This window comes from Fusarium falciforme, chromosome 1, assembly GCF_026873545.1.
Source record: "Fusarium falciforme chromosome 1, complete sequence".
Classification (NCBI taxonomy): Eukaryota; Fungi; Ascomycota; class Sordariomycetes; order Hypocreales; family Nectriaceae; genus Fusarium; species Fusarium falciforme.
Window position 1 is genome coordinate 5,425,490 of NC_070544.1, and position 23,854 is coordinate 5,449,343.

General features: G+C 52.4%; 9 protein-coding genes across 9 annotated transcripts; 4 read left to right on the forward strand and 5 right to left on the reverse strand.

The window, feature by feature from the left end:
* Positions 1-780: 780 nt before the first annotated feature.
* On the forward strand, positions 781-2,313 carry NCS54_00153600 (Threonine--tRNA ligase; the record flags this gene model as incomplete). The annotated part of the gene is made up of 1 exon (XM_053147161.1): positions 781-2,313. The coding sequence occupies exon 1, from the start codon at positions 814-816 to the stop codon at positions 2,311-2,313; it is 1,500 nt and encodes a 499-aa protein (XP_053003136.1). The 5' UTR covers positions 781-813.
* Positions 2,314-2,688: 375 nt separating this feature from the next.
* NCS54_00153700 (BHLH domain-containing protein) lies at positions 2,689-3,108 on the reverse strand (the record flags this gene model as incomplete). Its single annotated transcript, XM_053147162.1, has 1 exon — positions 2,689-3,108. The coding sequence occupies one exon, from the start codon at positions 3,106-3,108 to the stop codon at positions 2,689-2,691; it is 420 nt and encodes a 139-aa protein (XP_053003137.1).
* Positions 3,109-3,812: 704 nt separating this feature from the next.
* On the reverse strand, positions 3,813-4,748 carry NCS54_00153800 (Hypothetical protein; the record flags this gene model as incomplete). Its single annotated transcript, XM_053147163.1, has 2 exons — positions 4,491-4,748; positions 3,813-4,439 (listed from the first exon to the last, which is right to left on the reverse strand). The coding sequence occupies exons 1-2, from the start codon at positions 4,674-4,676 to the stop codon at positions 3,813-3,815; spliced, it is 813 nt and encodes a 270-aa protein (XP_053003138.1). The 5' UTR covers positions 4,677-4,748.
* Positions 4,749-5,724: 976 nt separating this feature from the next.
* NCS54_00153900 (Hypothetical protein) lies at positions 5,725-8,128 on the forward strand (the record flags this gene model as incomplete). The annotated part of the gene is made up of 6 exons (XM_053147164.1): positions 5,725-5,802; positions 5,960-6,054; positions 6,109-6,774; positions 6,829-7,090; positions 7,142-7,661; positions 7,713-8,128. The coding sequence occupies 6 exons, from the start codon at positions 5,725-5,727 to the stop codon at positions 8,126-8,128; spliced, it is 2,037 nt and encodes a 678-aa protein (XP_053003139.1).
* A 440-nt stretch (positions 8,129-8,568) lies between these two features.
* Positions 8,569-9,966, reverse strand: NCS54_00154000 (Hypothetical protein; the record flags this gene model as incomplete). Its single annotated transcript, XM_053147165.1, has 4 exons — positions 8,569-9,181; positions 9,236-9,380; positions 9,431-9,714; positions 9,767-9,966. The coding sequence occupies 4 exons, from the start codon at positions 9,964-9,966 to the stop codon at positions 8,569-8,571; spliced, it is 1,242 nt and encodes a 413-aa protein (XP_053003140.1).
* A 360-nt stretch (positions 9,967-10,326) lies between these two features.
* On the forward strand, positions 10,327-11,549 carry NCS54_00154100 (DUF3844 domain-containing protein; the record flags this gene model as incomplete). Its single annotated transcript, XM_053147166.1, has 2 exons — positions 10,327-10,899; positions 10,956-11,549. Exons 1-2 carry the CDS (start codon positions 10,360-10,362, stop codon positions 11,547-11,549), a joined length of 1,134 nt encoding a protein of 377 aa, XP_053003141.1. The 5' UTR covers positions 10,327-10,359.
* A 947-nt stretch (positions 11,550-12,496) lies between these two features.
* On the forward strand, positions 12,497-15,267 carry NCS54_00154200 (Hypothetical protein; the record flags this gene model as incomplete). Its single annotated transcript, XM_053147167.1, has 5 exons — positions 12,497-12,780; positions 12,974-13,045; positions 13,137-13,880; positions 13,933-14,219; positions 14,270-15,267. 5 exons carry the CDS (start codon positions 12,497-12,499, stop codon positions 15,265-15,267), a joined length of 2,385 nt encoding a protein of 794 aa, XP_053003142.1.
* A 3,256-nt stretch (positions 15,268-18,523) lies between these two features.
* Positions 18,524-20,497, reverse strand: NCS54_00154300 (Arginine--tRNA ligase; the record flags this gene model as incomplete). Its single annotated transcript, XM_053147168.1, has 2 exons — positions 18,524-20,137; positions 20,198-20,497. The coding sequence occupies 2 exons, from the start codon at positions 20,495-20,497 to the stop codon at positions 18,524-18,526; spliced, it is 1,914 nt and encodes a 637-aa protein (XP_053003143.1).
* Positions 20,498-21,356: 859 nt separating this feature from the next.
* Positions 21,357-23,490, reverse strand: NCS54_00154400 (Hypothetical protein; the record flags this gene model as incomplete). Its single annotated transcript, XM_053147169.1, has 6 exons — positions 21,357-21,560; positions 21,614-21,685; positions 21,734-22,051; positions 22,115-22,594; positions 22,656-22,811; positions 22,936-23,490. The coding sequence occupies 6 exons, from the start codon at positions 23,488-23,490 to the stop codon at positions 21,357-21,359; spliced, it is 1,785 nt and encodes a 594-aa protein (XP_053003144.1).
* Positions 23,491-23,854: the final 364 nt, after the last annotated feature.

Consider the following 23,854-nt stretch of genomic DNA (forward strand, 5'->3'; position numbering starts at 1 on the left):
CGCAGGTGTTGGTCAGGAATGTCCCAAGGCGGCTTATCCTTGTGAAGAGCGGAGAGTATGAAGATGGCTTGTGGATTTTGGCTAGTCGACGATGGATGGATGTCCCAGGCAGTTGTTTCCTTTGGCGGGGTTCAGCGGATACCAACGCCTGTTTGGAAGGTGGAGGGGTAAAATACGACGGGAGGAGCCCCAGGCCACAACGATGAACGGGAGATGGCAGGAGAGGCTTTGGCCGACCATTCAGATATAAATTTTGCATTTTTGATCCTTCCAGATTATTGAGGGCTGAGTATCTTGTGCTCGCTACAGTGTGTAACCCTGGCTCCTTTGTCGTGAATCTATTGTGTTTGCGCTAAAACTGCTCCTTCACGAAGTACCTAGGTACTCGTTAGGTGCTGTAGGTAAAGTTCTTTAACGCTTCAACTCTAGGCATGGATCCAATGGATGGCCTGATGAACCATTTCTCCTCAGCCTGATAACTCAAGAGAGGCATTATTCTTTTTTTTGACTACCTATTGAAACCAAAGACCCCGCGTTACAAAACTCATAAATTCATGCAACTGGCCTCAGATGGTCTCAACTCGGAAGATAGGGCTGTTTAACCGCTACACGAACAGTGCATAGGTTAGGCCAATGCCGATGCCGCCAGGAATAGCGGACCAGGACCCCTGCTGACAGCCCTTGTGCGCTAGACTCCAAGAAGCAACGAATTCAACGACTCTACCGTCCGATCTCGACTTTTTGTATGGTCGCCTCTTGTCCAGACATCTTGAGCCAAGGCTACGTCACGCGCCATTGCGTCTCGAATTGGCCATGATACGCTCAAGAACCGCTCGAGCGGCTCTCGCAGCATCCGTAAAACGACCGTGGACATGTCCTGCCTGCCTCTCTCGCCGCCGCCTCTACTCGCAAAAACCCGAAAGGCGCGAACCGCCTGACCACCGCAAGCTCGGTCTCCAGCAAGAACTGTTCATCAGCTCTATTTACAGCCCCGGCTCTCCTATATTCCTCCCGAACGGTGCGCGGATATTCAACCGACTCGTCGATTTTCTCCGGAAACAATACGTTCGGTATGGCTTCGAGGAGGTCATCACCCCGACCATCTACAAAAAGTCGCTGTGGGCGAAATCGGGACACTTGGAGAATTATGCGGATGATATGTACGCTGTGAGGGGAAATACGGAGCAGCCGCCTGCGGAGCATGATGGGTGCTGTGGGAGTCATCCAGAGAATCTGAAGCCGGAAGAGGAGGAAGAGGGCGATTATGGCCTGAAGCCGATGAATTGCCCTGGCCACTGCCTCATCTTTGCCTCGAAACGACACAGCTATCGAGACCTTCCCATTCGTTATGCCGACTTTAGTCCTCTCCATCGCAACGAAATCTCTGGAGCCCTTAGTGGGCTGACTCGGGTCCGACGTTTCCACCAGGACGATGGACATATCTTTTGCCGGCCATGCCAAGTTGAGGAGGAGATCAAGAAGACGCTCGACTTTGTCAAGGTCGTCTATACTGTCCTGCGATTTGGCGCAAGCTATCGACTGGCACTCTCTACACGACCAAAGGATCACTATATTGGCACTGAGGAGGAGTGGGCACAAGCTGAGAACGCATTGAAGCGAGCGCTTGATGCGTCAGGCATGGAGTGGGGAGTCAAGGAGGGAGACGGTGCTTTCTATGGTCCGAAGATTGACATTGTTCTCACTGATTCCGACGGTAAGGAGCACCAGACGGCCACTATCCAACTGGACTTCCAGCTTCCCAAGCGATTCGAGCTTGAATACCAAGCTCCTGCTCCCGAGTATGAAGCTCGGGGTGAGACAACGGAAGACCCTGCTCTTCTCGCCGAGTACGGACCTGTTCGCCCCGTCATGATCCACCGAGCCGTTTTGGGCTCTGTTGAGCGTCTGATGGCGCTCTTGATTGAAAAGTACGATGGCAAGTGGCCCTTCTGGCTCAACCCTCGCCAGGCCATCATCCTCACAGTCAACACCTCTACACCTGTCCTTGACTGGGCTGAGCATGTGCGCGACGTATTGGTTGGACACAACAAGCAAGTCTATGAGCAGCTCGAGGCGGGCACACTGCCCGGTCAAGAGAATGTCTTTCGACCGACAGGACTGGCTGTGGACATTGACACTACAGCGCGGCCCCTGGGCGCCAAGATCAAGGAGGCCCGAACCAATGGGTATGGCCAGATCTTGGTGGTTGGAGATGAAGATGTCAAGAACAAGCAGGTTGCCTTGGGGAGGGAGAGAATATCACCAGAAGATCTGCGCGAGAGGTTAAAAACCATGGTAGACACGTTTGAATAGACAGACGGGTTGCTCTGTGAGGCACTCTATAGAAATAATACACCAATCCTCTCTCCCAATAATGATTACTCCATACCCAGAAATGATTATGGCGTGGCGCGACCCAGGTTTGCGTCTATCCGATGTTAGGATTTTGGGTTGTTCAGTGGTAACTGGAACTCGTCCCGGCGCTTGATACCTGATGTCGCCCAACCCGTGCTATCGTGAAGTCCTTTATTCTAGTAGACACGTGGTGAATTTTATACATTAACCTTGTTTTTTCTCTGCTCGCTTTAGCTCTTCTCCTTCGTCTGCAAAATCATCCTCTCGTACGCCCTGGATTGTTTGCTTGTTGATATAACGCCCTGAGACATGGTCAGCCTCCTGATCAGTGGATCATGTGGTCACATGGCAGCCAGACCTCTTGTGCTTCTCGTCAACATCGCCTCCAGCCTGCTCGATGCGATCGATAATCGCCTGCCTCTCTGAGAGCTGCTCGCGCATGTAATCCACTGTCCGCTTGAGGACCAAGCCTTCTGATCTTCCTTGACCTTCGAGGCCGGGCACCAGCTCCGTCAGGCGATCAAAGCCTTCGCGGATGGCTTGCCGGCGCTTTTGCTCTGTGTGCGTGCGCATTAGATTCAGATTGTTCAGGAAAGGCAGATGAATGTATAAGAGTATCACGAAAACATCGCGGACCTTCATACCTGATGCGATGTGGTTCTGCTTCTTTTCCTCTTCAGTGAGGCGCGGTTTCTCATCGTTGGGCACCCCGCCCTCGCCATTCGCGGCTGATTTGTTGTTTGGAGAAGACATGGCCGTGTCTAATAAAAGAGAGCTGTAGCACAACAAAAAAGTGATTAAAGTTATCAAAGGCGTGCGTAAATATTGAGCTGGATTCGATGTCGCATGCAAGCCTTTTTCATGCGCGAGAGTGTTAATGGAGGTTGATGACGTGCAAGGGTCCAAGTGCTGCCCCCAGATTTTCCATGTGAAAATGACACTACAGGACCCTGGTCCTTGCACGGGCAGGTTCAATCGGGCTGTTTGCATGTGGGAAGCCGTTGTTTGCATGCTGTGGTTCCTGATCTAACCTCGATACGCATCCAACCTGTGTTGGAGTCAACCAACCTGCATCCAATGGTTACTGTGCATAGATTAATATTAGTACATCTTATTGGACCCTTGGATCTTTCACATTCTCACTGCGCTCGATTTGGAGCCTACCAACCTCGGAGTAATAGACATGTGGGCTCAACTCTGCAGGAATATATCGACATGTGCCGTTCTTACTCCCTCAACTACCTAGGCTGTATTACCATTGAGAAGTTGAATTCCATTCATTGCTCGAAAGATACTGTTTTGCAGCTGCCAGTGTCTGCAGCTGAGCTGTAATACACCTGCGAGACCTACCCCTCGGCTGGCTGCTTACCTAGGTAGGTCGGTTGATCTGCTCGTGATTCACTTCGCGTGACATGCGAGCATCTATAAGTGCCGGTTTATCTTGTGCCTCAAATCCCTTAATCTTCCTCCGACTCTTCCCCTTCGAAATCTTCCTCGGCCTGCTTAAATATCACCTTTTCCGCCATGGCCATACATCTTCTTACGGGCAACCCCACAACGTTGTCCACGCTTCCGTCAATCTTCTCCACTAGCAACATGCCGCCAATGCCCTGGATGGCGTAGCCTCCCGCCTTGTCTGCACCCTCCCGAGTTTTGACATACGACTCAATCACATCGTCTGGAAGACCATCGGACTCGCTCAGGAAGTATACCTTGGTCTCTTCCGTGTGGCTATCGATCTGGTACCCTGGATGTCTCGCGTCCTCTCTCGGAGCAAGAACAGTGATTGCTGTCAAGACCTTGTGCATCCGCGTGTCTCTAAGGTGCTTCAGCATGCGGATGTGTTCAGCTTCGCTTCGAGGCTTCTCAAGGATCCGGCCGTCCCGGGAGACGATAATGGTATCAGCGGCGATGACGAGATCAGGGTCGGGTATCGATGCAAGATGGGTCTCGAGGGCTGTGGTGTAGACGTCCATGCACTTCTGGTGGGCAGTCGCAGCTACATATTCGAAGGGACCGAACGCCGTCTTGTCCAGGTTTTCGGGTTTCGTAGACGGGAGGATCTCGAGGTTCGTGAGGCCAAACTGCACAAGGTGAGAAGATGGACGCTACCCTCCATAAGAATTATCGCGCACCTGCTGAAGCAGCGCCTTCCTGCGAGGCGACGCTGACGCAAGGATCACTCGCTTGGAGTTTAGGTGCTTGAGGATAGGAAGGTCCAGAAGAAGAGGGCCTTTGCGCAGAGGACGGGGAGGGCCACCTTTCTCCGCGGTGGACTTTTCGTAGTCAGGAGGCGGGTCGCTGGGTGTAGAGTCCGCCATGTTCTCGTCGGGGCACAATTGTCGCTTGCGATGGATGACGGTGAAGATCGTACAGGTCAGCACCGAGCTTCCAGGTTTAAGAATGAGGTCAATGTGGGGTTGAAGGAGAGGTAGGGAGCTTGCGAGGCGCCCCACGACCACCATCCCGCCTGTGCTGGGTTCTTAGCTTGGCCCCTCATAGCAAGCCAGCTTTATCATGCGAGCCGCCGAGTATATGACGGAACTGTGTAACATGCCAAAGGAAAAAGTAATCTGGAAGATTTGCTACTTGTATACAGAAAACTCGATTTCAATAAAGAGAGCTTGCGGTAGCTCGGGGGAATTGACAGATATTTCCCTATATGCACATCATCACTTTGGTGTTTTGGAGGGTTTCATGATGAGGTTCAATTACGAGTGTAGTTCTAGCAACTTGTCTTGAAAGGCACGTATTTTCTATACCCAGAACAAAGAGATGGTATTCAAATTCAGAAAAGAAAAGGCACAATATTCACATTATGCATCATTATACAACTCAATATTTTCCAGCCCATCCGGTTCAGCTCAACCGTCCCGTCCAGCTGGCCAAATTGTTTGCCTTGTTGCCTGATTGCTGTTTTCAGGCATGGCACAGGCCAAGCGGGTACCTCCACCATGTACCTCCTCTCACACCTCGCCCTCCCGCAGTCAGTTGCAACAAGCCAGCCCACTCATTCCCGATCTCTCCAAAATCGACTCGAGCGCCAACTCCCGGCTTTCGCAAAGGGATGCATAGGCTTGCAATAGCCCACACGAGCTCGAATACTTACGCAACATCCTTTACAGCCCTCAAACTGCACTAAAAACCACATTATCGGCGCGCTACATCCGGCCTCGAGCCTCCCAAACACTGTCCTATTTGACGCGACCATTGGACCAGCACGCGTCAAAATCCACACCAGCGCCGTCGCAGCGACCTTGACCCCGGGCCCTGAGAACTCCCATTGTGCGCCGACAAATTCTGCTGGCAAAAGATACTGCATAAGTTTGTGATGCGCCTGGTCCGGCGACCGTAGCGACTACAGCCAGGATGGACAGCAAGCGCAAGGCCAATGGGGCCGCATCGGGGGAAACCGACGACCGAGCTGCGAAGCGTCGCAAACTTGCTGTAAGCCCGTCTAGATGCCTCTTGCGAACCTGCTTTCGATGGATTGTGCAACGCAGCCATGTTTGAGGTCGTTGTTACTTCGCACTGCCATGACGCGCCTGCATCGATATTCACCTCTCTGCACTTGAATTGGTGACTGACATGGTGTCTGCCACAGGATGAATTCGACCTTTCGAAGGGCGAAACCCGAGAATCGACCACCGCATATGGCATGGCCTTTTTGGAACAGCTGCGTAGGACTGCAGACAAAGGGTATACCGGCCTATTTCGTCACCGAGGACTTGAAATACTGATCTGTTCTTATAGGGGCCGTCTGGTCGCAACCTACTTTGAAAAGCTACCGGCGCGCACCGGCAACGCAGAGTACTACAAACGAACCCGCATGCCCATCTCGTTGGAATTGATCGAGAAGAAACTGAACAACGGCGAATTCGAGACCCTCGCCGAACTTGAGAGCTACTTCAAGAGGATGATCTCCAATGCAAAGGAGTTCTATCCTCGGTCATCTACCACCTTCGACGACGCGGAACGAATCAGAAAGGCGCTCAGCAACTACATGACCAAGACAAATCCTGCATACCACCAACGTGGCTACCAAGCCATGCCCACTCCCCTTCCGCCAGAGGATGGAGAGGCCGACCAGGAAGAGGACGCGGAAGGAGAAGAGGATAATGATGAAGCTGTAGATGCGGAAGATGACGAGCAAGATGAAAAGGAGGAAGAAAAGGAAGAAGAGGAAGAAGAAGAGGAAGAGGAGCCAAGCTCAAGGAGGCGGACCATCACTCTCAAACGTCGTGGGCCGGCGGCCCGCACGCCTAGGCGAGCATCTACCAGAGTCAAGGAGACGCCAAAGCCGGTTGCACCTCCAGCCAAGCCTGATCACCAGTACGAGGACGTGCCCTACAAGGGCCTCAATTTCCAGCAAGCACAGGAGAAGATTGTCGAGGAGCTTCTCCGATACCAAGATCCTGAGTAAGTCCGCAACCAACTGCCCTGTCTGTACCCCTGTGTCTCTAACAGTTCCAGGTACGAGGATGCCTATTTTGAGGCGTTTATCAACCTACCACCCCGCGCTCTGAAAGATTATTATAAGATAATCACAGATCCTCTCTCGATCAGAAAGCTGCAGAAGATGGTCAAGGGTGCGCAAAGCCGCGGTGAGGCGACCGGCATTAGCGAGTTCAAGACATGGAACGCTTTTGAGGAGAAGTCGAAGCTTCTTTGGACCAATGCTTTCTATTACAACGAAGAGGGAAGCGAAATCTACGCCCTCGCCCAGGAGCTCAAGGTTGGTTGGACCCGATTCTCTCATAGTGACCAAGCCTAACCATTTCGATAGGATTTCTTCCTTGATCAGCTCAAGCAGGCCCAAGCTGTTGTGGCAGAGCCTTCGCAAGCAAAGATCAAACTCAAAGTCGGCCAGCCTACAGATACCCCAACACCGTCGGGTAAGAAGATAACGATTCACGTTGGTGGCCAACGGGACTCTGCGGATACGCCTGCTTCAGCTCAGCCAACAGATGCTACAACTAACGGCCAGAGCGTCAATGGGACGGCTCGTACGTCGACTCCCGCAGTACCGAATGTGCAGCTAGATAAGGCCAGAAGCGTCTCGGCTTCTGTTCCCTCCCCAAGCCCATCTGTGCAGCCAGCACTCAAGGCGGAGGAGGTCGCAAGTGCATCACCCACTGGCATCCCGAGACAACCTAGCATAGCCTCAGGGCAAGCAACGCCAGCGCCAGGTGTAGCTCCTGTTCCCGCACCCGCGTCCGCGCCCGTTGCGCAGCCCCAGCCAGTTCAGCACAACCCCCTTGTTAATGGCTACATGGAGCAGAAGCACTTCCGTCGTCCTGGTAAAGGTATGCTTGCTCGGATCTTACTAGAGGACCACAGTTGCTGACAACTATCAGGTCTCGATGATGCGCTGATCGAAAGCGTGAGGATACAGGCTCATCCGGCCTTTCAATCACACAGCCCTACTGTGGCAACTGTCAAGCCAAGTCCCACTGAGATGCAGCAGTCAGCCACAGTTAACCTGCCTCCTCATCTGACCCGCATCCTTGTTGTTCCAGCGATACCGGATCACTTGCAGAACAGGCAATACAGCCTCTGGACGCTTGTGAACAAGCAACCTCTGAAGCCCACACACCACCCGGCCCCAGGCCAACAACCCAACGAGCGAGCCTTTGAGGCTATGCTACACCCTGGGGTTAATGTGGTGGAGGCGCACCTCATCGCCGCCATCCCGCGAAACGAGCGGGTTCCTGGCGGCCCCGAGGTTGAACTGGAAGTGTTCACAATCTTCATCAACGTGCTGCGGAACTAGGCGGTCCCCAACATCAAGCTGGAGCTTTGTAAGACCGAGAAGGGGGTAGGGTCGGCTATGGGACCACCTCCCCTCCCCTCCCTTAATCTGGTGAAAAGCCATGTCACTAGGGGACATTGGTGATTCCCGCCAATGAATGGAATGGAATGTGGTGTCGGAAACAGGGACGGTGTTGAGGGGGTATAGGAAATTCTTTTTTTTTGTTTTTCGAAGCGGTCCTGGAATATAGGGTTTATAGGGTATATTCACATGCTGCTGCTTCGTTATGTGCAATCTTAAATTGTATGTGTCCAATGGTTTGGTTGTGGAAGAAAAGTTGTGATATTCCTACTCTATCCATGGTATCTCAAATCAGACCCCGTTCCAAGCGCCACGCAAAGCCATGCCAGTAATCCACGCTGCTCATCCGCTCCTTTGGCCCGGTATCCCATTCTCTTTCGTCAGCCGGGCGCCGGGCGCTGCTTCAACTGCACCAGGTGCTTGAGACCAGTCTGGATGCCCATAAACTTCCGCAACTTGGGGTCGTACCAGCCCAGGACGTAAACTGCCATGCATGCCGTCTTTCCCTTCAGCTCGACGACTCCATCAACTCTGATGCATCCCCTATTCGGAGACGTCTTTGTAGGCTTCCAGTTTCGAGCAAAGGTGAGAGATGCGGCCTGGATGGCGGCTTGGATGCGAGGGTCAAACTGTGTCTCGCTGCCAAAAAGTGTACCAATGATATCACCGTTGCCAGTAGGGAAAGATCCATGGGGAGGTCGCTCAGACTGTCCAACCACTCTGACAGTCTGATTCCTAGGGCCGGCTGGGAACCCACCCTGTCCCTTAAATCGCTCGAGGGGCCCGGGGTGGAATGTCGGCTCCGGAGGGACGGGGTCACTGAAACCAAGAGCTCTTGTGAAGTCTTGAAATCCTTGCTTTGCAAGGAAGCTAATAAACGTCCAACATGTCAATGCCACAGCCTTGGGGTAGAGAACCTTGGCGAGGTGGTTTGCGGCGGTTGAATCGATGGGTCGATCACCCCAAAAGATGCCCTCCTCATCAATGATGATTCTGTGGTGAAATGGTAAGCAACAAGTCACGTTTGAGTTTTAAAGTCATGCTTACCCGGAGATGTAGTGCTTCGGCGGAGGAGCAGGCGGATAGATGATATCCAACCAGAGCTTTCTGACTGTGATTGCCCCGCCACCAAGAAGTCTGACAAATGCAGGGTTCTTCTCAACTCCCCTCTTGATCTCGTCCGCAAGACCGACTGCGATGCGTTAGAATGCGCAAGTTTCTAGTGTAGTTCTGGGCACTAACACTTGATCTCCTTCTGAAGCTTTGTATCCTGGTTGACCTTGACAAACATCTCCCATTCCGGGTCGGAGCCTCGATAAGGGGGTTGCTTAACCTCTTCGGTCGTAAAAGGGAAGGGTAGGAATAATATGGGTTCGTCCTCCTCGGCCATATTCTGCACCTCTTCCTTTTCCTTATCCGACATGGCCTCCCATTCTGCGTCAGCCCAGTCGAGGAGAGGGTCAAAAACGACGGCCATGAATATTTGCCAGCAGGCATAGAAGACGACGGTCGTAAAAAGGGCTCGGCTGTATAGTCCATCAGTTTTCCATCCACATCAATTGTATGAGTATTGCATACCCAAGTCGTCTTCGGAAACTCGGACCGTAGGAAGGTTTCGGTTTGGCAAAGTAGACGGGGACGCCGGCTGGAGGCTTTTGTCGACGCCATGGTAGGAAGGATATTTGTCTTGTCAGAGGCCGAATCTGACGGGTGACGATTCGTTGTGTCGGGATGGTCGAGATGGCTGCTCGGCGCAGCACGGCTTGTCGAGCCAACATGCTGCCTCTGGCCTGGCCTGGGGTCAGGCACTAAATAAAATACAGGCTAAAGAGAAAAGAAGAATGCCGCGCTCGCCGTATAGAAAAGAACTTCAAGGAGTGAAATGCATTGTGAGGGTGGCGATAGTAGCGATGGTGATGTTGAAATGCCGGCGTCGGCTTGATGTAAGCCGCTGAGGCGCAAGATGCACCGTGCAGATCTTTATGAACACTGTACATAACAGGCGCTCGCAACTGCCTAATGCGAAACATCGCACTGTATGACGGAACAACTCCACGCCGCGATCCCGACACGTGCATGCATCCCCAGACTCCCCGTGCCTGGAGCTTGCGACACCTCCAGCTATCTCAGCCTGGCTCCCATCAACAAAGCTTCATCAACACACGCCGAAAATGAAGCTCACCATTGGGCTCAGTGTAGCCCTCGCCAGCTTTGCCGCTGCAGCTCAGCAGACCGCCGAGCAGGCCGCCCGTGTCTACATCCTACGCGGTTCGCATCCCGTGGAGCCAACTACGAGTCTCACCCCCAGCGAAGCCCGTCTTATCCTGCAGCAACGACTCGCTCCCGAGGGCGACGGTCCATCATTTCGCGACATCCCCGCCAGCGCCGATAAGGAGCGAATTGTCTCTTTGGTTAACAAATACGGCAAGGCCTCCGCGCCATTGTTTACAAAGGAGCAGAATGCGACGCCCCAGCAGCTTGTTGTTGTGGTTGAGGGAATGCCAATCTTCGAGTACGAATCGTTCTTTGGCTGGATCTTCCACACCGAGCCCGACTTTACAGTTTCGAGAAGCCAGGAGAAGATTGAGCAGAACAACTTTTATGACCTCTCCATCGCCAAGAAGCATGGTTGCCCCCTGAGCAAGGTCGTCAGCAAGGAGGGAAGCTGCTGGAATGAGCAGTCGACTGTCGCTACCTACGACAGGTCTCAGGTACATATCCTGTGATAATATTCCGTCTCGAAATGCTTATCTAACGTTGCGCACAGGATGCCGACCACCCGGTTACCTTCCTGGGTGAGCTCCCCAAGCTCCAGAAGCTTGCTGAGTCCGGCGAGATGGAGACCACCTTGGTTTTCCTTCCCCAGGGCTCAGATGCGACGGAATCCGAAGAACAACAGGAGCTGCGACGCCGACAGGCCGAGACTGTTATGACCTCGGTGGAGGATGCTGTCGAGTCGGCTGCCGAAACCTCGTCGGTTGCTGAGAACCCCATCTTCTCCTCAATTCCCTCCATTGTGCCCTCCTGCTTCACGTCTGAGGACAGCTGCATCCAGGGCACTGCCAACTGCTCTGGCCATGGCTTCTGCCAGAACAGATACGCCAAGCGAGATGGTTCTTCTGATGGCAAGGATGCTTGCTTCAGCTGCCACTGCCTAGGCACAGTTAGCGAGAGCGGCAGCGTTACCCACTGGGCTGGCGGCGCATGCTCCAAGAAGGACATCAGTGTCCAGTTCTGGCTCTTTGCTGGCTTCACCATCTCTATGGTCGTTATTCTGTACCTGGCTATCGGCATGCTGTTCAGCGTTGGTGAGGAGAAGCTTCCCGGTGTGATTGGAGCTGGTGTGTCCAAGTCCAAGTAAGATGGCTTCGCTGGAGCGAGGCGGAACTGCTTCGTGGGGTACTGTCGGATTGTTGGGAGTTGTATAAGTCGGCTAATGGAGTTTCGCAACATAATAACTCCGGGGCGGCATGTACCATCATATGGTGTATTTGATATATGGGCGTCATAAAGGCTAGGAGCTTGTCTTAGGCCTCGATAGTAGAGGCTTCTTTTGTTAGAATGCGTTTCAATTTTCTCCAGTATGGTTGCTAGAGTGCGTGTCGGCGGACCTTGATGAGGATTAGTCAAGTCATGGAATTGTCTACCCTCTTGAGCGGCAATCCATCGTTACTAATGATATCCAATCACAATTGTTTGAGGGACGTTCCCGACGATGCCGTCCAAGCAGCATAATATTGGCACATAAGGCTAGGACGCCCAACGATTTCTCGACCCACGACTGGCGAATCTAGAAGGGCCTCGAGCTCATTCTTGAGCCTATACCCACCTCCCAAGGTAAAGTCTCAACACCAAATGTGAGGAAGATGTCGTGGCCTCAAGCTGAGGCTTCAACATGGTAGAATTTTTCCACCTCTAGTCCTGCAGCTCAGTTTGTCAGTCTATCATATCATCATCCTTTATACCAACAACCAGAACGTCGCCGCCCCTGGTCCAACCTCCGTCGATAACGGCCAAGTGCCGGCGATCCGAGCTGAACACGAAACGTCTAGGCACCAACTCTAACAGGCTTTAATGGATGACGTTCATTGTCCATCAATGAGGCCAAAGCTGGCGCGTCATTCGTAAGATACGGCCTTTATCCAAGTCTCCGGTTCATCTCAGTCGAGCAACGTCTCAGGATAAGCCTCAGCTAAGGGTGGTTGGTGCGACCAATACCGGCGGCTCCTGAATCCCGGCCCCACACGGAGTTCGTTTAGTCAGCTGGAACGGACTTTATGCGCTCAAGATAAACTCCGCCTCACATCCATGCCCAAGAACCATCTGACAACTCTTAAGAAGAGGCCAGGAGGTTTCCCTACTTCCCAAAAAGTCCGCCGGACTTGTTCCTCTCTTGAGAACCTGGGCCGCTTCTTTCGGATTGGCTTATGTACCGCTGAAGCGCTTCTACTCCCGGCCGAGATGATGTCGACAGCCGCCGCCGACAGGCCCAAGCCCGCGACGGCTAAATGGGGAGCCGCCTGCGCTCAGTGTGCAACCGCAAAGGCGAAATGCATCCGCTCAAACAGTGCTCCCGGAGCCAAGTGCGACAGGTGAGTTGGATACCCACTCTCTTTTCTCTTTCCGCTCCCATCGGCCGGTGATCATCAAAAACTCGTGTCACCGATGCCGAACGAGCCGTGTTATCGGGGTGTAAGTGCCGGGTCCACCGGAGCTGCCCCCGGGCATCGCCCCATATCTTTATCAAGAGCCGCGGTAGAAATCTTGACTGACACATGCTTCTAGATGCGAGAGATTGGTCAAAGTTTGCACGGAGCAGGTTCATCGACCTCGAAAGAAGAGACAGCCAAAGCCTTCGTAGGTCGACCCTGATATTGAGCCGCCTCGGGATGATGAGAACCCTAGTCGACTACCGTTACACAAGCAAGGACTGATTTCTATCCTTTAGGCGAACGGCTCAGATTGAAGAGCGACTGAATGGGCTAGTCAATCTACTCAAAGCCTCAGGGGGTCTGACGAATGCGGATCTGGCGACAGATACAACATGCATCCCGACTGAAGCAGATCCTGCCGTCTCCAACCAACAGAAGCCATCATCAAAATCTTCGGATGCTTCGTTTGCCCCGGGATCTAGTCCTTGGGCTATTCCTGATACCTACAATTCCTACGCCCCACCCCAATGCATCTGTAGGCCTGCATCTGGGGACGCCCCTCCTCCACCTGCTTCGGACGAGGTCCTCTTAAACATATACAGAAATGAGCTACTGGCGCTCCATCCCTTCGTCGTGATTCCACGAAATGTCACGGCAGCGAGACTCAAGGCCACCCGGCCATTCCTCATGTCAGCCATCAGGATGGTCACGTCCTTCCGAAGTCTAAGATCGATGCGAGCCCAGATGTACTATCTCATGCGGCACATAGCAGACCACATGCTCATCCGCTCAGAGCGATCTCTCGATCTGCTGATGGGAATCATTGTCATAGCAGCTTGGTATCAATACCACTGCTTCATGCACGCGCAGTTGAACAACCTAATCGCCATGGCTGTAACGCTTGTGGGTGAGCTGGGCCTCCACCGTAGCCCAACCGTACTCGAGCGGACGAACCTGATGGTTGTGAAACCTTTTCAACCCGAGCGGCGAACAAATGAAGAGAGGAGGGCCCTTCTGGGCGTCTGGTTCTTGTCATCAGCGTAGGGTGTTCATGCTTGTCATACATGGGAGCTCGTTTCTAACTTTAACCAGGATGTCACTTGGGTTCTCTCGAATAGAGTCAATGCGTTACACAAAGTATATTCAGGAGTGTCTTGGGGTTCTAGAGCGAGAGAAGGAGTACCCCACAGACACTCGTCTCGTCTATCTCGTCCGTATCCAACACTTGACGGAGCGGATCTCCCAGCTCAACTCTCCCGACGACCCCGCAGAAGAGGTTGCAGGCCTCCCGACAGCACCGTTATCGGCATATGTCTCTGCGTTTCAGGGGGAACTCGACCGTATACGAAACGGACTGCCCCCAGAGCTGAAAGACGATCGTCCGTATACTTGCTCACCTCAGAAGAATCGTATCAACTGACTTTTTTAGGAATCATATGTACTTTCATCAATACTGCTGCCCTCAGACTCTATGAACCCCCAGTATTAGATGCCCCTCGTATCATATCCATGTCCGAGTCCCTCACTTCTCCCACTTTGGGGGCCGCTTCAGCCCTTGACATCTTCTACCAATCCAGAAATGCGCTAAAGCAGTGGTTTGACAACTGGCTCGCGATCCCTATTTCCGAGTACTACTGCCAGACAACGCCAGTGGCTGCTCAGATCGTGTACGCCCTCACTGTTCTCGGCAGATGGGCCAAGTTCACCGTACCGATCACTTTAACCGATCCTAAGACGCCAATGCCGCACGACACGAGTGCGGACAACCCGAACGTGGAACAGTTCAAAGCAGATTCCGAGTACTCAGCGAGTCTAAGCTCGAGAAAGGCTACGCCCGCAGGTTCCACGCCTGGTCATGAGAACGACCCAACAGAGTGCAGCCAGATTGTTCTTCGGGAAGGAACGGACCCAAGACTACCCGCTGCTGTGGCCTCTCTTCGGTCGCAGATTCAGACTCAACCCGGTCTTTCGTTGGATGTGTCGGGGATTCTGACAGGTGTTTGCTCCCGATTCGAGGAGGCAAACGCAACCTTCCAGGTCGCGTCAACTGAGCCCGGTGCTTCGGATCACAACTTGTGGAGTATGAGTGCGATCAAAATTCGCATCACAAGGGCAAAATTAGAACGTTGGGCTGAAATCGTGGCTGCTGGCACGGAAGCCCTGAAGATACAGGACGAAGAGAACCGAGACACGGACATGGAGGACAACGGTGGCAACAACAGCGATACCGGAAAGACGCCCCTGGAAGGAGCAGAGTCGTTCATGGCCGGGGATATGCAAGCTGATGCACTTCAGATGCAAAACTGGAATGGCGGGACGCCATGGACAACTGAGATGTTACAAGGGGTTGACCCTTCTGTATGGTTCGACGGGTATCTTGACTGGGGAGCTGTCATTATGAACTCAATGGGGAATTTGGAACAATAGATTTATTCCCTGATAATGGATGAGAGAACTCTCTTACCTCACCTAAGTTTTATGTATAGCGGTTTAGCTAATAGACGGCGCCCTGCCTGTTGTTCGATTCTACTGTACACATACACTCCTCAGGGGCTTAAGCACTTCCGGGAACTGTGAGTACCACCCACGGCCCATGTTCACCGCATCAGCACCGCTTGACAATAAACTCCTGGGTTAGACCCTGGGCGCGGTAGTCAGCCTGTTACTCTTCGCCAACACTTCCGGATGAGGACATCGCAGCCAGAAACACGGCCGAATGGCTTACAGCCCATGTACAGCACCATCTGTACTGGCCCGGACACGGAAAGCTTCCCCGTGCATTAGACCACGGCGTATTTTCGATGACTTGGTAAGCAGTGATAAACAGGGTCGACAATATAGTTGCATCTCGGTGAGGCAAACGTTACTTCAGGGCTGCAGTCGAAAATCCTCCCCTCTTGTTAAGGGTTTGGGAACATGGATTTTCCCTGACTATTTGCCACTGGGATATCTAAAATTCAAGGTGTAATTACGGTTGTTTAAGAAGAAGAAGCAATGAGAGGCGCAGGGAGCCCCAGAAAACCTGCTGACATGCAGTTGGAGATGTTATAAGAGCCAGGGGGTTGTCAAAATACACGAGACTCGCTTACCCGCACCGCGATATCCCTAATCCTCATTTTCACCACCTTTTTAAAGGCCAATTCAATTAAAATCCATATTATCATAAAGCTATCACTTTAGGCTACTAGGAAGCTTTCTTTACTTACATCAATGTAATTCTGAAGATAATGTGGCATCAAATAACATAGATCGCTAGTCTCGTGTTTTGTGACACCCACAGGAAGAGTCAATCACCTCCTCCTCAAGGCCGCTCGAAGGTCTGGCAGTAGCCAATTTTTTTTCTGACCGGTCTGCCGGCCTCAACAGGCTCATTGCTTGTTCCTCAACATTGGTTGACGACCGTCCACGACCTTTGACCCATGGTGGGTTGACTCACCCCAGCCTGCCCTGACCTTGCTACCTTAGCTCGAACTTTCGAAGATTTGTGATGAGCTTGTGTCGACGAGCCCTTTGCCGCGACTGAGGATCCAACAGATTTTGTCCGTGAGGGTTGACGGGGTAGCGCCGTGCACATTTTGCGACACCTCAACTCAAACAATGTGCGTTATTGTGTTACAAAAGAAAAACTTACACTTCCAGTGTTTCCCTCGCGGTTTGCCATATGATGCCTTGAGTACTACGGATAGTATGTACCTGCATTTGCCTTCTCACCCTTGCCCCCTTGTCCTGGTCATGTTACTGCAGCGTGGAGCTTGCAGCTTCCATCCGCGCGGCTCGATCTAAGATATTGAGATCTGAGCGGTGTGGTAGCCTGTTTCGGTGGCTTGGGACAGCGAAGAAGATCATTCGCCTGGTAGAACATACAGGGATCATTGGTCACAAAAATCAGACAGAAATTCTCGTCGTTGATAGCTATATTAAACCCCCGCCCATCATTGTTCAATTCCGTTCAGGCCCAGATTATAAACGAGGCTCAAACTGTTCATTTGAGCTAGAATTTAAGGTATGATCTTCATTCCTTTGGGAGGCGAGAAAGAGACTTATCATTATATGCACATATGCTCTTATGATGGTTAATACTCTTATTGCCTGCTGGAACCAGTGCTGGATTGAGCTAAGCGCGTCTGATAATTAGGCATTTAAACCGAAAACTCCAAACCGGGCTCAATGCAGGAGTTCCCGGCAAATCAGACTACCTCACGGCTGGTAGGCTTCAAACTCACAAACGAATAAAAATTGAGGCCCGCTAACCGCCTGATATGCCTTTCTGCCAAGCTTATCTGCCCGCCCATTTACCGCATGGGTGACGAGGACTGGGCCGCGCACAACTGCGCCTCCTGCTTTGGACGTCGAGGTACCTTTAAATGGGTTACCCCGAAAGAAGGTGGTCTGGATCTGGATTTGCGTAAGTCAGATCAAACGAGGCAAGACATCCAAGAAATCACATCCGATATCTGCCTCTCGGCCGCCTACAGATACAAAGCAAGCTGACTAAACCCAAGTGCTACTGCGGCCACGGGGGAATGAAGGTCAGCGTGGACCCTTGCCCACGCTGCGGTGTTCCTCGGTGTCCGAACTGTGATACGCAACGTTTCAATACTCGCTCTGGAAACTAACTACCTGGGGGTTCAGAGCAGTTTGTTCACCAAAGCAACTCTCTCCAGCTGCTGTTAACGCTGTGTTAGGGCAAGGCTGGTTTTGCAGACCACATTGGTAGCTATTGCAGCTAGGGCTATCTTAGCTCTAACAGCGCAGAAGCCATCATGGCGTGAACAAAACTGCTGACGAGCCCGGCGACGTGCCCGGAGTGGGCCCCACAAGCACGGGATATCTAGGCGGCCTCGGACCCGAAGCTGCCCGGAGGAACAATGGACAACCCTCGTCCGCAGGCTCCGACCAAACCTCTACAGCCTCGGCCAGCTGCCCAGAGGACCCCAGGACTTCGGCTCTTACGAGAGCCGGCCTCACGGCCTTCGCAAGCCTATCCGACCGACCTCTGCAAGCCACGGCAACCAGCAGACTTCTCTTCTCCTCTCCTTTGAAGGCTCTTGGCCTATTATCTAAGACACGGGCTCGACACTCCTTTCGCGGCGCCTTGACCGTGATAGCTTCCCCTGACAAAGGTTTCCCGGCACCTACACAAAAACCGCTTGATTGAACGACTGCAACGATAACGCGCCCATGATGCTACGATGATGATTACTGGGATAGAATGGCATGGGCTACTAAGACGAGATATACTAGATGGTTATAGGCATTGGGCATGATGACTTGATTATGTTGATGACTATATTTTTTTTTTTTTTTTGCTGTCGTGGCTGATGGCTTCTTTTCATCTATACTAAATTGCAAATAATAACTGTCTTTCTGTTGCTGGGCTGCCTTGATCTGCCCTTTCGGAGCTCGGTGACCACTGTTGCCCCCACGATTCCGAGCATCAAATCGCTAATACAGTTTGTGACACTAGATAAGTCGGAGAAACAGACGAAACGATGAAGATAGGGCATCCTAGGAAGCAGGGAAATGGGAAAGACAATCTAAATAGATGGAATGTAAAATGTTGCAGTAAAAACTCCCCGTACATCCCGCTCCTGTAATTGAGAAAGGCCAAGAACAAAGTGAGTGACTCAATCAAGAGTGCGATAATCTCAGACAAGCCAAACTAGAAGGAAATAGTAAAGCGTCATGAACTATATGGAGAGACACCCAGCACTCTCAAGGCATTCTCGAATACCTGTCTCGCATTCTCATACAAGGCCATCCTCGCCTTGTTCGTTTCATCCTTCTCCGCCCAATCCTGCTCATCGTCGTCGTCGAGCGTCATCATGACTTGATCGACAAGCCGGAGCAGGTAGATAATGATGTGAGACGGCTCAAGATTCTTGAAAGACGCCTGCGCTGTGTCAGGATACTGTGCCATGATGCGTAGCAACTCAGCATAGTCCTCCGCCTCTAGGGCAGCGTAGTCCAGTGTTCCGTAGTCAGCCTCGGACGGCGCTTCACTCAACTTTGAGGTCAACCTGGCATAACAATTCTGGATCGCCGCGCCGGATTCGCTAACCAGCGATGCCATCTTCTTAGAGTCCGCAGTGTACGGCGTCGTTCGCTTGTGGGTGAAATCCTGGATGAAAAGACCAGAGAGTCCAAGAAGATCCACCGACTTGTCAGTCTTGTCCACAAAAAGGGGCTCCTCCGTCGGTTCGTCGATGCTGGTTTGCATTACATTGCGACAGCCATCCAGGTAGTCGCTCAGCAACTTGGCATCCTTGAGCTGATCCGGTAGCCCATTGATCTTGGCAACTCCCACGTGATGGATGCGCTCGGCGAGATCTTGTCTTCCCATCAGCTCCAGACACTTTGCGACCCTATGGAAGTGCATCTCCTGCTCCATGGCGACGACGTAGATCATCTTGTCGAATTTGTGTGCCTTGTACCTGTCAAGAACTGCAGCAAGGTCGCGCAATAGGTATGAAGTTGTCCCATTTCGAAAACGCACCACGGCCGTTGAAAGTCCCTTCGCGTCATGCTTGGTAAAGTCGATCATCCAGGACCCGTCGTGTTCTTCGTATACCCCCTTCTCCTTCAGAGCTTGTTCAACTTCGGCAACTGATTCCGCGCTGACCTGGGACTCTCCTGAGTACTCATCAAATGTGACACCGAGTCGCGCATAGGAATCCGTGTAGTCCTTCACTGTTGCGTCGCGGAACTGTTGCCAGAGTGCAATGGCCTCGGGGTCCCTGTCCTCCATCTTCTTGAAGAAGACGTCCCTCTCGGCATGTAGACCCTGTGACTCGATCTCGCTAGCATCCTTCCCCTCGGCCTTCGCTGCTTTGAGTTGTTCATGCTCCGGCTTGAAAAGCTCCTTGATCTTGTGGTTGACTTCGAGCAAGTGACGGAGTGGTTGCTTCGCAAACTCTTCTTTAGAGCCAAACCTCTGCCATCCCGCCGCAAGGAGTCCAATCTGCTTGCCCCAGTCCCCCAGGTAGTTCATCTTGACGACGTCCCACCCCATACTAGTGTGGATGTTGGCCACGTATGAACCGACCAATGTGCTGCGCAGGTGGGACACCAGGAACTCGCTCTCCATATTGGGCGACGAGAACTCGACGATGACCTTCTTCTTCGGCCCATCAGGCGCAGCTGCATCGGCAAGGCCGAGAGATGAGTCATATCCATATGAGGCGCACCTGTCATGGATGTAAGGTAGGAGAAGGCGGGACAATGTGTTGGGCGATGAGAAGACGCGCAGATGGATACCGTCCTTGATGGGGCATGCGAAAGGCGGCGACCTGGGTAACTATTCGTGGAATAATGTCAGTCATGATGATATCTTGGGGTGTGAATGTCAAGATCGTACTCTGTGGGCGAGATCTAGAACTAGGTCCTTGGGCTTGACGTCCTTGAGTCTAAGCCTCGGGGACACGATCACGAGGTCCCCTTGCCCGGTAACATTGGACGGCTGGATGGCTTCATAGGCGACCAATCTATCGCAGTCGACCAGCCTCTGCAGCATATCGGCGAGGTAAACTCGGAAGATGTCCTGGGGGTTGTGCACAATGTCGGCGCCAGGGAACTCGGGCACGGGAGTATGCAGCCCTGCCTTGCCAAGTAGGTCCTCTATGCCGCTGACGGAGCAGGTGGTCGTCGCCATAGCCATGATGATTCTGGATGGTGGTTTACGGCTGAAGAAGGGAGGGTGAGTCGGCGCGCAGGTTTGATTGCCTCGTTACGGTCAAGCCGGCTGAGCCAGAAGTCGAGGGCATATGAATCGGAGCAGAGGAAGGCCGGCGCAGGTTCGGGCACCAATTCTCGGGTCATTCTTCAACCTCATGCTGGTGGTAGGCTCGTTGATTTGCTGGGCCAGACTTATATACATACCTTTCGTTGGTTGCCATGCGTGGTGCGTTGTCCAGCCGCACGATTGGTGCCGGTAAAGAGTAGGCTTTGACAGGGCTGCCACGGCGATTGGTTCACGATTTTCCCGGTGAAGAAATACTCCCTCATTATCATGCTCCTCACCCTTCATGCAGCCCTTTGGCATCCTCTTGTGTCATCCCGCCTCGAGGTTGACAACGTGTCACATCTCGAACATGACCATCTCCAAGCACATGTTTTGGAGTTTCGGGTGCAGTTGCCTGACGATAAAAGACAACGGCCCAAGGATTTGGAATACTTACACCCCTTCCCCTCATTTTGATGCCCGAAGCCCTGCCAGGCCCAATAGAGGCTCAACGGTCCTTGGCAATGCGGTCGCCTTGTCCTGCGGGTGGTCACGGGTGAAGCTGGCCATCTGATATGAATCCATTGTCATTAACAATCAAGTTTGGGTATCACATAGACTAACAATGCACTATTCAGTTTACCTACTCTAAACGCAGCCATGGATCCCATGCCTTTCCCCCAGGGTATAATTTCAGTTCACCAAGATACTCGTAAACTCCAGCAATAAACAAGACAGAAAACTCAAACAACAGAAAGCCTTACTGAATTCAAGTGGATCATCAGAGATGGCCCCATCAGGCTCGGAATATTCCCGATAGAAATGCAACCAGGCGCGAAAACCACAGCCTTACTTGCTGCCAGAACAGGTATACAGCTATGACAGCACCCATCAAAACGCAAAACATCACCATGGCCACGTACGAAGGCCAGGACCCCGGTTCATCATTGCCTGGCTTGGCAGAGTAGAGTTGGGCCACCGTGTTCAGTATCGTAAAACCCTGTGATGCTTAGCCTGTGGTTTCTTTTACCCGGTGAAGACGCCCCAACTTACAAATGCTGCAATGGCAACTCGGTAAACCCGCCCTGTTATGATCTGTTGCTCGCCTTCATTATCGGTTTGTCTCTGCACCAGGTGTCAGTTTGTATTCCTCAAAGGTCTCGAGTGGCTCACCTGTCGCCTCACTTCCTTGCAAGCAAGTGCCAGCTGCCTGAGCTCACCCACAATGTCACGGAGCTGGTTGCGGTACTGTTTAATTGCAAGTAGCGACCGCAAGGCATTCGCATCGTTCTGCAGGCTTTGCCATAGGACGCCTCGAGGCAGCCCATCTTGGCCGAAAATGACGTCCTCTGCCAAAAAGTGGTCCAGCTTTGTAACCAGGTTGGAGGTGGAATGGGTCACATGGCTGAGAGTTTTGGGGAACTTTTCTAACCAAGTATGCATTTCCTCGGCTGAGATCTTCTCCAGAGGGCCGTCTTCTGCGTCGGAAGTCTATCAAGGCCAGTAATGTCAGTCAACCAACAACCGTGTAGATGCTCAAAAGGAGAAACTGACATGGAGAGAAAAGCTGGCCTTGAACCAGTCTTGTAGGTTCCCGTGGTGATCAACAATCTTGTCGAGAGCAATCTTGAGTGCCGCAACCGCATAGGCCCTTGGCGACTTGGTGAGGTCGCCTTCCGCCTGGAGGAGAATGGGATCTGACTTTCCATCCACCTCCAAGGTTTCTTCATCCGACTCCAAGTTGGACTCCTCGTCAAAGATATGATCGTCCAAGCACACCGCGGTCCAATACTTGTCACTTTTGCCCGTTACTGTGAGAGAATAAACAGCTTCATGCAAAATGGCGTGATCGTGGAAGGAAGATCTCTCATCGTCAAATTCATCGTAACCATTAAGATGCAGAAAGTCAAGGTCGTGACGGTTTCGGAGCCGCTTCCCGCCGTTCGATATGGTCCGACAGTCCTGGAGGTCCCGAGTGCTGATGCCGTAGTAAGGGACATTGAAGGAGATAACGAAACAACCACCCCACCAGGGCTATCAAATAAAAGGTGTTAATAGATGAGGGGGTGGGGGTACACTATATGTCTCTACTCACAGACTCTCTTAATATGAACTTGGGTTCTGGCGTGGGGGTGATGTAGTCAGCAAAGAGGTTACGAAAACCCTCTACCTGTGAAGCCGGTGTTGTTTTTATCATGGCAACCACGCTTGCTCCATTCGGGTTCTTGATGTAGCTAAAATGGTCAGCATCCTACTGTCATGCAACTTTAGGAAGGCCAGGGTCATGAGGCCTACATCCGTCGAGGGGGTCCAACAGTGTCGCCCTGGGAGTCTTCAGGGAAGCGCTGGTATCAATAACACGGTCAGTTGCACACGGACTTTTGAGACAAGCTTTGCGTTTTACGCACCTTCTTCTGCAAAACCAGGAAGAGCCTTTTGTTGTCCAGTATTCGTGGGTAGTCGGGACGAGGGCCAACAAGAGCCTCGTCAACCCAGTTTCGATCAGAAACCCATGCTTCTGGCTCCTGTGTTCCGATCAACTCAGATCTCTCTGGGTCCCCTGCGATCGCGTTCTGGAGGACGAATTCGCCGCTCGCGCAAAATCTTTCGATTTGCGATACGCGACGGTCCCAGCGAGCCGAGCTCTTGGAAAGCTGGATGAAGCACGGGATATCATCGAACTCGATTCCGTTTCCCCTCAGGGATTCGACGAATGGCTTGTTCTCAACCTCGGGAGAAATCTTGTGGGTACTGGCGAGCCGCTTCTTCCACTCATCTGGCTCAAACCAGTCAACCCACTCAAGAGTGGCAGTCGTCCACCGCTCGAACCGTTCGACATAGCCACGGAAGGCAGGATGCTTGAGGGGATTTCGTGGTTTCTGTGCTTGATTGTTCTCTCTTCGCCGCTCTCCTTCAGTGTTTGGATGCATAGCTCACCCTTCTTCGGTTTTGCGACCTAGACCATCTCCGTTAATAAGCATCCAAGTCAACCATCAACATCGGCACAACAAACAGTTCGGGCCCACGCAAGAGCAAGAGTGGTCCATTGTTAGCACCGATGTACATCCCCAATATCATTTTTCCTTGACCGCCCAACTTTTGTCTATCACCCCCTCGCACACGCAAACACACTTAATGACGGACCTTTTCGAGCTCAAAATACATCCGCTGAGGGACCAGCCGATTCAGCCCTCAGACGGGATGTCTTGCTGAGAAGTAACTGGGGCACCTCGTACGTTGAGTCGTTGAGTATTGCAGTTGGGACATCTGGGTATGCCACAGTTCGGGCATGGA